This window comes from Martes martes, assembly GCF_963455335.1.
Source record: "Martes martes genome assembly, chromosome: 4".
Taxonomy (NCBI): domain Eukaryota; kingdom Metazoa; phylum Chordata; class Mammalia; order Carnivora; family Mustelidae; genus Martes; species Martes martes.
In genome coordinates, this window is record NC_137891.1 from 149,757,128 (window position 1) to 149,775,090 (window position 17,963).

General features: G+C 36.5%; 1 protein-coding gene across 1 annotated transcript in view; it reads right to left on the minus strand.

Moving 5' to 3' along the window:
* Positions 1-17,963, minus strand: part of ZYG11B (zyg-11 family member B, cell cycle regulator) — an 85,115-nt gene that overhangs the window by 23,298 nt on the left and 43,854 nt on the right. The window contains exons 4-10 of the mRNA XM_080803070.1: positions 16,186-16,326; positions 14,048-14,224; positions 12,622-12,686; positions 8,673-8,772; positions 8,364-8,414; positions 5,748-5,909; positions 5,594-5,641 (exon numbers count right to left, since the gene is read on the minus strand). Coding sequence (XP_080659196.1) covers positions 5,594-5,641; positions 5,748-5,909; positions 8,364-8,414; positions 8,673-8,772; positions 12,622-12,686; positions 14,048-14,224; positions 16,186-16,326 — 744 coding nt within the window. The remainder of the gene's footprint in view (positions 1-5,593; positions 5,642-5,747; positions 5,910-8,363; positions 8,415-8,672; positions 8,773-12,621; positions 12,687-14,047; positions 14,225-16,185; positions 16,327-17,963) is intronic.

Genomic DNA, 17,963 nt, shown 5'->3' on the forward strand with positions numbered 1-17,963 from the left:
AAAAGCAAGATTCTTTTTCATACAAACAAAACCTGAGTGAAAATTCAATGCTACCATACCCATGCTAAAAGATATGTAAAGAGTAGTATGAGGGGCGCCTGGGTGGCTCAGTGGGTTAAAGCCTCTGCCTTTGGCTCAGGTCATGATCCTAAGGTCCTGGGATCGAGCCCCACATCGGGCTCTCTGCTCGGTGGGGAGACTGTTTCCCTTCCTCTCTCTGCCTGCCTCTCTGCCTACTTGTGATCTCTGTCTGTCAAATAAATAAATAAGATCTTAAAAAAATAATAAATTAAAAAAAAAGTAGTATGAGAAATATGTGGGTAAATATAAGAGACACATTTCTGATTTTTAATTCTATTTGATGGAAGATTGATGAGGACACATACTTCTGGCCAAAATGAAGTAAAAAGGGGCCAGAGTTACTCTCCTATCTGAAATAACTGAAACTGTTTGAGGGCAGGAAATGATAAAAAAAAATTATTAGAGAAAAGTTCCTAGCATTCACACAGGACCAGGAATAGTGCTTGTTTTCATTACCCCGTCTGGAAAAACTTCATTTTCAAGGCATAGGATAGAGTACTCAGGATAGTCTTGTCTCTGTAAATAGCCCTAACCCTAGCATTGCTCTGGACTTTCCTAATAAATCATAAAAGCAAGACCCCAAATGACCAAACTGTTTAAAAGTAAGTTTGTATCTCAGGACATAGTTCAAGAATGTTTTATAGGAAAACAAAAAATATCCAGCAAGGTAAAAATCACAATGTCTGATTTTCAATCAAAAACTACCAGGCATGCAAAGTGGCAGGAAAACACAATTCAAAATGGGGAGAATAATCAATCATTCGAAATTGACCCAGAAGTGACACATGCTTTAATTAGCAGAAAGGACAGTAAAACAGTTAATTGAAATGTATTTCATATGTTCAAAAGTTACACAGAAACATGGAAGATAAAATAAAAACCACAACTTCCAGAGAAGAAAATGATGATGCCTAAAATAAAACATGCAATGGATGTGATTATCAGCAGATTAGACATTGCAGAAGAATTGATTACTGAATTAGAAGGAACAGCAATGGAAACTATCCAAATTGGAATATACATAGAAAAATGAAAGAGCACCAATGAGCTGTGGCACAATTTCAGGCAGTTTTTTTTTTTTTTTTTTTTAAGATTTTATTTATTTATTTGACAGAGAGAGACACAGCGAGAGAGGAAACACAAACAGGTAGAGTGGGAGAGGGAAAAGGAGGCTTCCTGCTGAGCAGGGAGCCCGATGTGGGGTTCGATGTGGGGCTTAATCCCAGAACCCTGGGATCATGACCTGAGCTGAAGGCAGACACCTAATGACTGAGCGACCCAGGCGCCCCATAGGCAGTTTAAAGATTTTATTTATTTATTTGACAGACAGAGATCACAAGTAAGCAGAGAAGCAGGCAGAGAGAGAGGAGGAGGCAGGCTCCCCACTTAGCAGAGAGCCCGATGCGGGGCTCGATCCCAGGACCTTGGGATCATGACCCGAGCCAAAGGCAGAGGCTTTAACCCACTGAGCCATCCAGGTGCCTCTGGGCAGTTTAATATACAAGAAACTGTAGTCTCCAAAGTCTCCAGTGGGTTGGGGGCAAGAAGAGCAGTACAAAAAAAAATTTTTTTTGAAGAAATAATGGCCAAAACCTTTTCAAACTTAATGAAAACTATAAACCTATAGATCAAGAAACTCAATGAATCCCAAATACAGGAACCATGATGTAAATTACATCAAGATACATCATAATCATATCACTCAAAATCATTGCTAATCTCTTAAAGGTAGCCAGAGGAAAAATCATGTACATACAGAATAAAGATAATGATGACATCAGATTTTTCATTGGAAAATGTAAGTAAGAGAAAAGTTAATCAACATCTTTAAAGTACTGTCAACCTAGAATTCTACATGTGGCAAAAATGTCTTTCAAAAATGAAGGTTAAGTAAAGACATCTGCAAACATATAAAAGCTGAAGAATTAATCAACAGTAGATGTGTACTACAAGAAAGGTTGAAGGATGTCTCTCAGGCAGAAGGAAACAGTATCAGATACAAATCTGGATCTACACAAAGGAAAGAAGAGTATCAGAAATATAATTATTTGGGTAAACATATGTTTAATTAATTAAGTACCCATAAAAGATAATTGACATTTTAAACAAAAATAATGTCTTTGTGGTTTATAACATATGCAAAAGTAAAATGCATGATAATAGCATCAAGGAAAGAAGAGTAGAAATGTATGTATGAAATTATATAAAATCACTTAAAGGAAGACTGTGCTTAAGAATGTAAACTACAGGGGCGCCTGGGTGGCTCAGTGGGTTAAAGCCTCTGCCTTCAGCTCAGGTCATGATCCCAGGGTCCTGGGATCGAGCCCCACATCGGGCACTCTGCTCAGCAGCGAGCCTGCTTCCTTTCCTCTCTCTCTGCCTGCCTCTCTGCCTACCTGTGATCTCTGTCAAATTAAATAAAATCTTTAAAAAAAAAAAAAAAGAATATAAACTACAGGGGCGCCTGGATGGCTCAGTGGGTTAAAGCCTCTGCCTTCAGCTCCAGTCTTGATCCCAGGGACTGGGATCAAGCCCCACATCCCACTGGCTCTCTGCTCAGCAGGGAGCCTACTCCCCTCCCTTCGGGCCTCTTTGCCTACTTGTGATCTCTGTCTGTCAAATAAATAAATAAACTCTAAAAAAAAAAAAGGTATACTACAAACCCAATGCAATCATTAAAATTACAAAGAGTAATCAATAAATCAAGAGAAGAAATCAAAAGGAATCAAAAAAAATACTTAAACTGAAAGAAGGCAGAAAAAGAAGGGAAAAACAAAGAACAGATGGGACAAACAGGAAACAAATACCAAGTTAATGAGCTCAAATCTAACCAAGTCAATAATCACAATTAATGTAAATGATCCAAACAGCCCAAATAAAAAGCAGATTTTCAGACTGGATTAAAAAACAGGATGCAAAGTGCGTAGCTGTTTACAAGAAACACACTTCATTTTTTATTTTTTTAGAGAAAAAGTGAGTGTGTGCACAGGTGCATGCAAGTGTGGGATGGGAGATGGGGGGAAAGGCAGAGGTGGGGGGAGAGAGAGGGGAAGAGAGAGAGAGACAATCTTAAGTAGGGTCCAAGCCCAGAGCAGAGACCAACAACATGGGGCTCAATTTCACAACCCTGAGATCATGACCTGAGCTGAAATCAAAAGGACACATAACTGACTGAGCCACCCAGGCACCCCAAGAAACACACTTTAAATTAAAGACATATACAGTAACAGTAACATTAACAGTAAAAGGATGGAAAAAGGTAAACTATGTCAACATTAGTCAAAAGAAAGCTGGGAAGACTCTATTAAATGAGACAAAGGATATTTCAAAGTAAAGAATATTGCCAGGGATAAAGAAAGTCAGTTTTTGCTTTTTAAGATTTTATTTATTTATTTGACAGAGAGAGAGATCACAAGTAGGCAGAGAGGCAGGCAGAGAGAGAGGGGGGAAAGCAGGCTCCCCACTGAGCAGAGAGCCTGATGCAGGGCTTGATCCCAGGACCCTGAGATCATGACTTGAGCCGAAGGTAGAGGCTTAACCCATTGAGATACCCAGGCGCCCAAAGAAAGTCATTTTGAGAAGGGGTCAACTGGAAGGCATAACAATTTTAACAGGTTATGAACCTAATAACAGAGCTTCAAAATACATGAAGCAAAAATTGATATAACTGTGAGAAGAAATAGATAAATCAACAATTATAGTTGAAGATTTCAAAACTCCTATCAGTAATTGCTGGAACAAGCAGTCAGAAAATCAGTAAGAATACTTGAACAATAACAACCAATTAGACTGACCGACATTTATAGGACATTATACCAAGAACAGCAAAATACACATTCTTCTCAAGTGCACATGAAACATTTACCAAAATAGAACATATTGTGGGCCATACACAGGTCTCAATAAATTCCAAAGGACTCAAATCAAGGTATGTTCTCTGCCCACAAAAAAATTGCTAGAAAAGCATTTTTAAAGCTCTACAAAAGCTTTCTAAGTATTTAAAATAAGTTTACTTTTCTTCTTATGGTGATGTGAACCAACTTCTGTATCTAATAATCCTATGAACCCTGAATAAAACAATCAAAAAACTATGATCTGCTTAACAGTTCCCTATTTCCGGGCCTTTAGGTCCTTTTACATTTTCTACTTTATAAAAAACTAAAACTATAGTGAACAGATAGGTCTTCTTTAAATGTCACCTTTCCCAATAATCCATATCTCATTGTTTAGTATCTCATACTCGTGCATCTGTAAAACAAACACTAATCTATAACCTTTTTTTACTCACTCATCTATGCCTCCTATTATCTAATTTCTCAAGAGCATATGTCTGCTCTAAAATAGCTTTCACCATATAGGCACTTCTCCTGTTGCAGTGATTAAACATAATAAACATTTGCTCCTTCACCATTGCCTCAAAATCCTAGGGCGCTCACTTTAATCTATATCTAATATATTTAGGGAATGTCTAATTTGTTAAGTAGTCTTTTAATTACTGATTATTAATTACCAAACATAGCATGTAAGAACACTTACAGGTTAGTGACATTTTTAAAAAGATTTATTTATTTATTTAGACAGCATGTAAGCGGGATAAGGGCCAGAGGGAAAGGGAGAGAGAGAATCCCAAGCAGACTCCTTGCCAAGTGTAGAGCCAGACACGGAGCTTGATCCCAAAACCCTGAGATCATGACCTGAGCCAAAATCAAGAATCTGATGCCTAACCACCTGAGGCACTCAGGTGCCCTAGTTAGTGATATTTTTTCATGAGATTTTTTTTTCTGATTATAAAAGTAAAATTGCTCACAGTGAAGCTCTGTACTATACCAAACCATATATAATAAAGTATGTAACTTATGTTTTTTCTTTTAATGTGGAGAAAATCCTTTTATTTTTAAAGATTTTATTTATTTATTTGACAGAGAAAGACAGAGTGAGAAAGGGAACACAAGCAGGGAGAGTGGGAGAGGGAGAAGCAGGCTTCCTGCTGAGCAGGGAGCCCTATGCAGGGACCCCGATGGAGGGCTCAACCTGAGCCCAAGGCAGACGCATAACAACTGAACCACCCAGGTGCCCCTAATGTGGTGAAAATCTTAATATGTATATGTTGTTTATAGCCTGCTTTTTTTACTTTATTATATTCTATATATTTTCTAATGTCATTAGGTGTTTACAAATAGAGAAAAATTCCCCCCCCCCTTTTTTTTGAGATTTATTTATTTGAGAGAGAGAGTGTGCCAGGGCAGGATGGCGGGGAACACAAGGGGCAAAGGGAGAGGGAGAAAAGAAACCTAAGCAGACTCTGTGCTGAGCATGGAAATCCACGTGAGGTTCAGTCTAGCAACCCTGAGATCATAACCTGAGTGGAAACCAAGAAATCAAGAGTCAGTCACTTAACCAGCCGTGCCACCCAGGCACCCTGAGAAGCATTTTTCAACGTACTATCTCAGAAGGAAAATAACTGATTACAGCTTGGAATTTAGCAGGAAATGTTTATATGTTTTTATCTTACCAAAAGTCCTAGGACTTTCTGTTGAATGGATGACTCAGTTGGGAAAGACTGTAAAAAGAAAGAGAAACCTATAACTACCTAAATAACCAAATATAATAAATGAATACTTAAAATCAATCAATGTCAAAACTATAGGCTAAATTCCCATTCTAACCTCTAGAACCCGCATGAAGAGTTCTAACCCTTGGTTTTCAATAAAATGTCTGCAAGTGGTTGGAGATTCATCTGTGAGGTTCCAAAGTGCACTCAAAGTAAACTTCAAAGTAGTGTCCACTGAATTTTGATTGGTTTTTTGCTTCACTATTTGAAGAAGTTGCTGAAAGAAAGATAATAGAATGAATTTCTCATCACAAAACTGTTATTGTAATTAATGGTGGTAATCACAAGTCATGAAGATTGGTCTCATGGCTTAAAACATTTCCTATAAAAGTTTTTAAAAGTACAACAAACATCTTCTTTGGTCAGGCTTTTTCCTTCAACAAAAAAAAGTATAGGATCTTCAAAAATACTTTATTATTCTGATGATACCTATAATCTAATACCCTGTAAATAAAATAAAAAGCAAACCATTTAAAGCTTAGGAAAACTATCTTACCCAATTAGTCACAACATATACTCATTTAGATCCTGGGATAAAAAAAGTAGAGGTGGAGAAGGGGAAAGGAAACTAACATTTGTTAAGTATCAGCAAACTATATCCTATATTATAGTATTGTTACATTCATTTTTCAGAAGAGAAAATGAAGCCTGAGAAATATTAAGTAATTTGATCTTAGTCAACTTAGTAAGAGAAAATAAGAATCGGAAGACCTAATTCTATCGAATTCCAAGTCTTCCTTAAGAAAAAAAAGAACAAACAAATTACATACAATAGTAAGAGAATCAAAGTCTACATTGGAATTGAGTAAGATAATAGCTTTGAAATTCCATTTGTAAACTATTTCTGTCATAGCCATAACCTAAGAAATTTAAGTCTGAAAGATAAATGTTTTGAGACCTAGACAAGGCATCCATAATTCCATTTTTTGATTATAGTTTTGGGGGTAAAAGGGAGCTCTGCTCAAACAGATACAAGAAAACATCAATAAACACTATTACGTAAAGTTACACGCAGTTCAAGAAAAAAATTTTTTAGAAATAAAAACATCTCAGGGGAACTAATAAACATTAAGTGGCTAAGAATGTGGCACTAGAATCTGCAACTGTGTAACCTTGTTTGGCAATTTATTCCTTTGTTTCCTCATCTGTAAATTGGGTGATAATCAAGAGATTAAATAAAGGCTAGTGATCATCACTACTACCACTACTACTGCTACTAATTCCTGCTTAAACTAAGTTTAATTTTCCCCCAAAGCATGTAAGTGGATTACTTCCTTAAAATCTTTGAATGTATCAAAACTAATGAAACACATGTGTAACAATGAAAAGCCATATTTAAAACTAAAGTGTCATCCCTGAAAATAGTAAAAAATAAATAAAATCAGCACCCCTTCTTATTGAACATGTATTTATTTTGTGCAAAGCACTTAGCATATATTACTTCAAAAAAAATTTTTTTTTTAAAGTAAGCTCCATGCCCAATGTGGGGCTTGAACTCACGACCCGAGATCAAGAGTTGCATGCTCTACCAACTGAGCCAGCCAGGCGCCTCCCCTTCAATTAATCTTATTTTCCTTTTCATTTAATCTTCATAGTAACTGTACATAGTTCATCACCTCTAAGTAAATTTATGTGACGGCCCAAGCTAGTTAAGTGACAGAACTGGGAATAAACCCAGATGTGTCAACTCCAGAATTCCTACTCTATTATACCATCACAGCTTTCTCCTTTCTTTATATTACTCTTTTCATTCCTATTGCTATTATTATATGCATTAGACTGTATTACAACCATGTCTACATAGCTATTTTCTCTAGTACGTCTTATGGACAGAAATTATAGATATAATTCAATGTGAATCCCTAACATCTAGCAAGGAGCTAGGTACCCGATAAGTACTCTACATATATTTATCAAAGGAATGACTTTCTCATTACATACATAATACGTAAATCACAGAAAAAGGGAGTCTTTTGGGGTACCTGGCTGGCTCAGTCGGTGTAAGTGCGACTTTTGATCTTGGGCTGTGGGTTCGAGCCCCGTGCTGGGTGTAGAGATTATTTAAAAATAAAATCTTAAAAAGAAAAAAAAAGGAGGTCTTTCATTTGACTTTTCCATCTACCATTATTGTTTAAACACCTCAAGCCAGGATTGTAGCAAGAAAAGGAAAGAGTAGACTTTTTCCTCCAGTCCTCCCTAGGATACTGTTTACATTTACTCTCTTTAAAGCTTTTTAACTTTTCGTTGTTCATTGTATCATCTTCTTAACTGAGAAATCAAAATCATTTGTCTGTTATTTAAATTACCTTTTTCCCCAAAGCATCTAGCACAATTTTATGCCTACAACGGTCTCTACATTTTCTTCATAAATAACAAAATAACAGAATTTTAGGTCTAGATATGATCTTAAGGTTTATTTAGGCTCCAATGGTTCACATAATTTGTCTAAGTTCACAAACTGAGTTTAAAGTTAGATCTTAGGTCATCTGACTCCTAGTTCAGGGCTCTTTCCACCACTGTTAAGGAATAAAGCTGCTTCTAGGAAAATGAATGAATACATCCAGTTAGAAGTAACAAAAATAATGTTTTGAAATAAAAAATGTCAGAAGATACATAACACTGCCTGAAAATGAAGACTATCTAGTGGTCTGCACAGAGGAAATAGACTTACCCTGACAATGAAGAGCTCAGCACCAAGCTGCGCAGTTTGTTCTGTCGAAAGCTGCAAGCAAGAAGACAAAGTAAGTCAGTCCAAAAACTCACTAGTGTGAGTTTAATATCATTCACGGCAACAGGCTCCAAAGGTCAGACTAAAATCTCTGATCAACATGGAATTCTGCAATATTGAATGTAGCCTGAATAAACAGGCTCGCAAAGAGGCTTAACTAACTTTTCTGGCACATAGGTTTTGGAGAAAATAGTAACTGCAACGGGAAACAGCTTCCTACAGAAAATTGCTCAATAATGGAAGTTCAGATACCTTGGCAGCCAGGATGGAAATGATAGCAACAGCCATTCTTTGCATGTTTTGATCCTCATGGTTGCACAGCCACTGCATGACAAGCTTGGCTGCTTCAAACCTGAAAACACACAAAGGGTTTTCCATGAATGAATCTTGGAGGTACAGGCAGTTTCAGAGTTCTAGCTGGGAAATGATGCTACAATTTAGGTAGGTGAGAAAGAATGGGAAAATTCCTCTTAACTGACAACAGAATAATAATTATACTTGAGTGTTTTGGAAATGGTGCCTAGCTGTTAATTCTTTTTTTTTTTTAATTTTTATATTTTTTCCTAGCTGTTAATTCTAACAACACTTTGTAAAGAAACAAGAGTTTGGGAAATATGACCAAAACCATCTGATATTTATTTTCCAGAATTATAATATATTTCTATCCTATAGTAATTTCTACACTGTACTATTTTCTGGGTCCTTACAGTATCTAGCACAACAGAAATACTCATTTATTCATTCACAAGCATTTACAGAGCCCCTGGTTTGTGCCAGATACTGTTCCTGGTGCTGGAGACAGAGCACTAAACAAAATAGAAAAATATCTCTACTCTCATAGAGCTTACACTGTAGTGTGGAAGATAGATGATAAATAGGTAAGTAAAATATGTGACATGTGCTATAGAGAAAAAAAATTAAGCAGGTAAAGAGAGGATATGAAATATTGAATTTAGGTAAGGCTATTAAGAAAGGCCTCACTGAAACTTTTGAGGAAGTAAGAAAGCTGGCTGTGTGGATATCTAGGGGAAAAGCATCCTAGACAGAGGGTAGGAGACACAATGACCTTGCATTAGGAATATGTCTGGAGGTTTTGAGAAATACCATGGAAGCCAGTGAGAGCTAGAACAGTGAGAACAAGAGTAGTACTGAGACAAGAGGTCAGAGGTAACAGGAGTGCCAGATCATAAAGTCTTTGTAAAGAATTAGCTTTTCCTCTGGAGTGAGACAGGAAGCCACAGAAAGATTCTGAGGAGAGATATGACATGAACTGACTTATGTTTTTAATAGGATTATTCTATTAGCTGAGTTTAAAATAAACTTCAACAGGCAAATAAGCAGAGAGCAGTTGAGAGGCTACCATAATAATTTTGGAGATAAATCACTTTTAGTCTAGTCCAAGTGGTAGAAATGGAAGTGATGAGAAATGGTTGAATTCATGATATATTTGGAAAATAGCTGGATTTGTCAAAGGACTGAATGTGGGGTGTGACATAAGGAGAGAAATCAGGATGACACCAAGGAATATACCTAAAATTTCATCTTTCAAGATCTGGCTCAAATATCACTTGTGCTGAGAAGTTTTCCTTGACATGTTTATCACTGCTTTATCACTGCTCCTTAGCATCTGTAACTCTATCAGAGTTGTAACAAACAACCATTTGTTTATAACTCTGTCCGAGTGATTATCTGCAGCTTCACATGAATCCTTCATTGGCCCATTAGTTCCTTGAGGTAAAGGACTGTATCCTATTCAGCCCTTTATACCAAGAACCCAATACAGAGCTTCACACATGGATGTTTAATACATGTTGTCTGAATTATAGAGATAAAATTACTCCTCTGCGAATTCCTTCAAATTTACTGTTACCTCCTTTCTATTCCCAAGGCCATCTGGGATTCTTTTACAGTAGATTTCTAATGGGCCTCCATTGTTTTCCCTTCAATTTGTGCCTACATATTGGTAATACATAAATCTGTCAGAGAACTTAGGTATGATGTAATTCCTGTACTCACAATATTTCTGGACTCAAACAATGGGCCCGTACTTTCAAATTTTTTTTCCTGCCTACCCAATGCTTATTGCAAAATGGTCTGCTCATTAGTCCCCAAACATGCCCACAATTATGATTAAGATAGCCTTATAGTTAAGAGCACAGATTCTGATGCTTCTTGCATTTTGGAGTTTAAATTCTAGCTGATAATAATAAAATATATTATTTTATCACATGAAGCAATGCAGGAAAGTCGTTAAGAAAATCACACATTCTGGAGTCAGCCCGGTTTCAAATATTACTTCTACCACTTACTAACTTTGGGAACCTGGGGCAATTTCCTTAATCTCTCTGAACTTCAATTTTCTCATCTGTAAAATAATAAGATCTATTCAATAGGATTGTTGTGAGGATTAAATAATATTACACATAAAACTTAAGACTTAGTACAGAACTTAGCACACACCAAGCTTTTGATAAAGGTTATTTTTTCTAATATTATTACTAACTTCCTCTGTACCTGTATTTGTGCAGTTCCCACGACATAAAACAACCAATCCAACCTTCTCTCATCTTCAAAGCAATATAGCATGGATGTAAAAAGTAGAGGTTCTGGAGTCATTCTGGATTTAAATCTAAATTCTGCTACTTGCTATCTTATCACCTTGAGAAAGTTACTAAACCTCTCTGTGCCTCTGTTTCTTCATCTATAAAATGAAAATTATAAGAATAACAATTTCACAGGACTTTTTCATGGGCTGAATAAGCATATGTAAAACACTCAGCACAATGCTTGGCAATAGGAAGTGCTTTATACAGGTTAGTCATTATCTTTTTATCTCAAATGCCATCAATTATCTTTATTATCTCAAATGCCATCACTAACATGAAATCTTTAATGATCACCAATCAGATGAAATCTTTCCCTCCTCGTTGGGGGGCCCAATGCATTCTGTCATCTTCTTCTATGAAAAATTCTGTCTTCTGTCATACTCATTTTTCATTCATTCATCCATCAAACATCCACTTAAGCACTAGAGACAAAGAGATTAACCAATCACAGTCTCTGACCACAAAGAAGCTCAAATCTAGCAGTGTATTGGCTAGATCAGAGGTAAGTAAACGATAGCCTACATATAGTGATTTTATAGCCATGGGTCCAGCTGGCTATTTTCTGAAGTTTTATTGGAACATAGTAAAACCATTTGTTTATGTATCATCTTTAACTGCTTTAGGAAGTACAATGGCAGAGTTAAGTAGCTGCAACAGAGACCCTATGGCTAATGAGCCCAAAATATTATTGGCATGCCCTTTAAAAGAGGTTTGTCAACCCCTGGGTTAGTTGACAATTTTCTTTAGGAAAGTGATTATGTTTAAAAAAAAAAAAAAAAAAAGGACTGTGACTATGTCTTTCCTACATATGACTTCATGTAATCAGCACAGATGTTCAGTATTTATAAAGTAAAATCAGTAACCTACATGAGATATATGTAGTTATATTTTTATCCAAACTATTTGAAATAGTAAATGGAACATCTCATTCCTCAGCTGTACCAGTACTGTTACACAAATAAATCACAGTAAAATTGCTGCTTGAGAAATATACTTCTCATTAAATCATAAGTATATTTTCTTTTTCAATACCATCTTTAAAAATTTTATTTAAAATAGTAAGATGACAAAAAATCCTTTTTAGCTCTCAAATCACATCTTAGAAAACAAGGGAAAACACTTTATAAGTTACTTGAATCCAGCCTTAACCTCCCTTAACCTCTATTTTAAAAGTTTCTTCTTTAATTCAGTATCAAATAATAATAATAATAAGAGGTATGATACAGAGAAAAGAACTTGACCTAAAACTAGAAGACTTGAGTCTTTCTAGCCTTGCAGATACCAGATACAAAATCATGGGCAAGACACTGAGTCTATATGCCTCAGTTTCTTCAGCCTACAATATTGTATGGATATTCTAAAAACCATAATATAAATTTTTAAGCAAAGGACTATGAAAACAGAGGCCAATCTGCTAACAGGAATGTCAAAGCACTAAATCAGAGAAAGTAGAGTTAGCATTCTATAAGATAATGCAGAATCCCATTCACTTGATTAACTATACATGAAAGACATGCCAACTGGCAAGAAATGGCCCAAGACAGAGTTCTAAATTTCCGTTTTGGCCCATTTTAAGTTCTAGGGCTAACACTTGCCTGTTGAATGGAACATCTTGAAGGATCCGGTCACTGCAAAGTGAAAGGAGGCAATTCTTCTGTAACTAAAGAACCAAAGGGAGAAAGAAATTCCTGAATAAAATATTGCTTTGTTATTTTTTAACTAGGTGTAGCCTCTATAAAAAAAGGAAGATCACTCATGAAACACCAATGATTTCTTACAAATTTTGTTCTGCTTCCCTGCTTTTCAAAGACTGACTTCCACAGAACCCATGTGAGTTTACTTGTGCATATTCTTTGTCTTTTCCATTAGATGAGGTAGGATAATAAATAGAATTAATATCAGTTAATCTCCCTTCCTTCTGGTTGCCTTTGGGTGGGTCCTGCTTTGTCCTCTAACCACGTGGCTTCCAGAGGCCATAAAAACCAAAGGCTAGGGGTGCCTGGGTGGCCCAGTTGGTTAAGTGGCCAGCTCTTGATTTCAGCTCAGGTCAAAATCTCAGCGTCCTGGGACTGAGCCCCATGATGGGCTCTGTCAGTGGGGAGTCTGCTTGAGGATTCTCTCCTTCTCCCTCTGCTCCTCCCCATGCTTGCATGCATGTATGCTCATTCTCTAAAATAAATAAATAAATCTTAAAAAAACCAAAAACCAAAAAAAACAAACAAACAAAAAAAAAAAAAAACAAAGCTTAAAGCTTATCCAATTTGGTAACTGTCCTCAATGAGGCTTTACTGATCCAATCACCAATCTGGATTGCCATTTTTTTAAAAGATTTTATTTATTTGAGAGAGAAAGAAAGAAAGCACAGGCAGGGGGAGGGACAGAGGGAGAAGAGGCTCCTGGCTGAGCAGGGAGCCCGACTCAGAGCTGATCCCTGGACTCCAGGATCATGACCTGAGCTGAAGGCAGATAGATGCTCAACTGACTGAGCCATCCAGCACCCCTGGATTGACATTTTTACTTGATTTTTGGCTTATGAGTATTTTTTACTAAGTTGCCAACTAGCTGCTATGTTTTAAGAATGAAAAATAAAATTTTTATATTTTCAGTTTTCATTCTGACAATAGGATAGGTTATATACCTACCATATGGCTAGAAGTAGAAAACCCATGTCTTACTCATTTCTGTATGCCAGTACTTGATAGTGCCTGGCCCAGAACAGATGTGCTATGGGATATTTGCTGAAATTACCCAAAGTCAAGATTGAGGTAGAAGATGAATTTTTTATGGTTTGCACTACTTCCCTCAATATTTGGATTTAAATACTTTCAGGGAGGGAATGTACTCTTTAGTTTTGTAATTCTCTGTTTTCCTATACTCAGTCATACCATAAATTTATTACTTTACAGACTGCAAAGGCATTTGAATTTCCAGACTTGGTCTACTAAATTGAATTCTATGGAGATAGGAGATGGGTGGGGGACATTAAAAGGACTATTTGAGTAGGAATTCCCACATGCTTACCTGCTGGTGATTGGGAAAATGTTCCATGGCTTTGAGCAGCAAATGGGTCACATCAGCCAGGAGTCGAACAGGCATTCCTGCAGCAAGATCCTGCTTAGTTAAGTTAAACACACAGGCGCTTGCAGCAAGTTGTACTGGCAAATTCATAGGGTGGTTTCTCATCCCAGTAACCACAAGCTAGAAAAAAAATTAGTTCTCTTTATTCATGTTATTAATATAAGCCCTCTTAATATAGCAACATTACTTTGTTGATCTATAACAATTTCTAAGCAGTCTTAAGTTATCTTTTTTATCCTCATGTGCAAAGAGCCTAGGGCATAGCAATCACTTATCAACACGTAGTTCTCACCCACCTGGTCCAGGAAGGTATCAAGTTGTTCATGTCGAGGAATTTTTCTGTAGGGCTAATGAATCTTCTCTATTCATATAACTCATCTTTGTATTTTCCAGACCTAGTACAGTACCTCTTATATTCTAAGCACTAAATAAATTCTTACTGAGTTTAGAGTAAACCAGAGGCAAACTTTTCACTTTCAAATCACAACATTCAGTTTCTTACGAACACTGCTAAAGTCATAGTACAATAAAATCCATTCGCTTCCCTCTGGCCTATGTAACTACTTCTCATCTTTTCCTCTCTCCTCAAACCCCAACAAATCCTCCCAATCCTCAGTATCAGCTAAAGAACCTCGCTTCCAATTACATGGAGAAAATGGAAACATTCAGAAAAGAATTTCAGATTCTCACTACCACATGTATCCCCCGTGCCAGTATATAAACATGTATATGCTGTGTTCCTATTACCATAAATGATCTTTTTGGGTTCTTCTCTGAAGGTAATCCCTCCACTTACATGCTACATCTTTTGCTTTTTGTCTACTCAAGGACATTGCTTCAGCTGTTCTTTTATCTCCTATATCAAGTTTTTATTCTGTACTAGATCATTCATATCAGCATATAAAAAAGCTGTTTTTTTCTCCCATCTTAAAAAAGAAAAAAAAAATAGTTCTTCAGCCAACTACCATCTTTTTCCTTTGCTCTCCTCTGGAACTGAATCCCTTAAAATAATTTTCTATATTCTTTCATTTCTCTCTGTACCATTCTCTGAATGAATGAATGAGTAAATATTTCAGATCAGGACTAGAGATTCTTTGTTGCTCAGGTTCACAGTAACCAAAACCAAAAAAAGGTAATTCATATACCAAGTGCCAATATCCTCTGGTATATATGGAGGGGTGGCCATGTTGGGGGTAACATCTCAGTGACTGAAATGTTATTGGTTCCTATCCAAGCACCTATTCTGAAAATTTAAGATAATGGGGTGGTTAAGTCATTTCTCTCTGCTACTAACTTACTGTTACTTAACCTCATAGACCTGTAGTTGCACAATCTGTAAGATTGTTGTACCCACTAAATGAGGCATCAAATATAATATAGTTCTACACTCACTGATTTCAAATGTGTATTAGGATTATCTTGGGGAATTATTAAAATGCAGATTCTTGTACCTCATCCAACCCTATTGAATCTAAATTTCCTAGAGTGGGGTTCACAAATATGCTTTTAAAAATAAATAATATTCCAGACTTTTGGTGGACAAAGGACACAATCTGATAAACACGGCCCTAAACAATCAAGAAAAATTAAGAATCTTCCTTTCTTGCTCTTCAAAAGCTGTCTTGGTTAAAAGATTTTAATTGGGAAATATCATGAATTAATTATGAAAGGATAGGTGCTTAAAAGTGCATGGGAAGGTGCCTTATGGAATTATATATTCCATAATATATATGGTATTATATATCTTTAAAAAGTCTATATGGAAGCAACACAATGCAGTGTTCTGATTCCAGTCATATACTTTCATTTTCTACTGCAGATGGTGAAAAAAATATCACAGTGGTCACTGGTTTTAGGTAGTTAAATATGAAGTGGAAGGTATTTAACTTCAATAACACTATGCAACTATCTTCTCTCTCATTTATGGCTAACAACTGAAATCATACATCATCAAACCCATTACCAAAAAAAAAAAAAAAAATCAGACTAAATGTAAATTTTCACCAATTTTCTTCACAAAGCCATCATCTGTATCCAGGGAGATAATTTCAAAGTTTTCATATCCAGTTTCTTATTCTTACCTTTAAAATTTCTGGCTTTGTTTTTTCCATCACATGAGTCAGGCTAAAAAGGTGAAATAGAGCTTCCCGGACAAAGAATGCCCGTTCGCTGTACCGCTTCAATGCTTCTGCAATCTGAGTTTCATTGGCTTCTCCAGATACCTTTGAACATAGCCATAAGATTAGCTTTTAGGATTTCTTCAACCCTCTAACTTTCTCTAGCCAAATATCATTTGTATAGATGGAATCTGGTATAGCCATGTAAGTTTTGAAACAAATGCAAATGACTACTTTCCAACCCACTCAGAAGAGTCATCCTATGAAGGTGTACATATGCTAAAGAGATGTACGTTAGATAGGCTTAGACCCTATGATAATCCTGTGGGTAACATTCTCTATACTGCACGTAAAGTAAATCTTAAGTAAATCTGTCTCTTAAGGTAATTCCTTAATTTCCCTTAACTCATGTTAAAGCTACACTGGTCTTTTCCCCCTGATCTTTCAGTAAGCCAAGCTCTTTCCCAGCAAAAGGCCATTATATATATAACTTGCTTACTGAAATCTTCCTTTCTTTGACTAATTTCTACTCATCCATCCCTATTCAAGTTAAATGACACTTCTTTAGAGAGCCCTTCCCTGACTCACCAATCTAAATCAGGTCCCCATGAAACATCTCCTTCATAACCATTACCATAATCCCTCCATTCAACTGACCCATTCACCACTGTACCCCAATAATTAGCATTATGTGTGGTTCAGAATAAGTGCTCAATAAGTATTCATCAAATAACTGTGTTAATTAATTCCCGCAGATTTATCTAGCTCCCATTCAACATCAAGAGATTCTGTTCAAGGGCACCTGGTTGGCTCAGTTAATAGAGCATGAGACACAGGGCACCTGGGTGGCTCAATGGGGTAAAGCCTCTGTCTTCAGCTCAGGTAATGATCCCAGGGTCCTGGGATTGAGCCCTGCACTGAGCCCCGCATTGGGCTCTCTGCTCAGCGGGGAGCCTGCTTCCCCCATCTCTCTCTCTGCCTGCCTCTCTGCTTACTTGTGATCTCTGTCAAATAAATAAATAAAATCTTTAAAAAAAGAAAAAAAATAGAGCATGAGACTCTTGGGGTTGTGAGTTTAAGCCCCATATTGGGTGTAGTATTTAAATTTTTAAAAAGATTTTATTTATTTATTTGAGAGAGAGAGAAAGAGAGTGTGCACTCCTACAGGAGCACAAGTTGGGAGGGGAGGGGCAAAGGGAGAGGGAGAAGGAGACTTCCCTTTGAGCCGGAAGACTGATGTGGGGCTTGATCCTAGGACACTGGGTTATGAGGCAGGCGCTTAACAACCAAATGATCCACTCAGGCACCCCTGGGTGTAGTGTTTACTTAAAAATAAATAAATAAATAGATTCTGTTCAAAATTAGGTCTAAGGAATGCCCCATTTATATAGATTCATACATATATCTTAAACTGTGGTTCACACAGTATTGAGTAACCAAATGTATATATTGGAAAATGACTTTTTATAAAAGTAATCCAACTGAAAAGTGAAAAATAAATGATTGGAATATCACCATTGATCCCAATGAATTAACAGAACTAGTGTCAACAACCACTAACATCACAGAAAAAAACAACTCATATATTATATACTTCCTTACTAAACGAGCACAATACCTAAGAGTCCTGCCCAAGGGATCAAACTTGAGTCTGATTAAGCCTCCAAATCTAGCTACTAATTTGCAAAAAAATACAACAACACAGAAATATGCACCATGAATATACAATCAGGAATATCCAG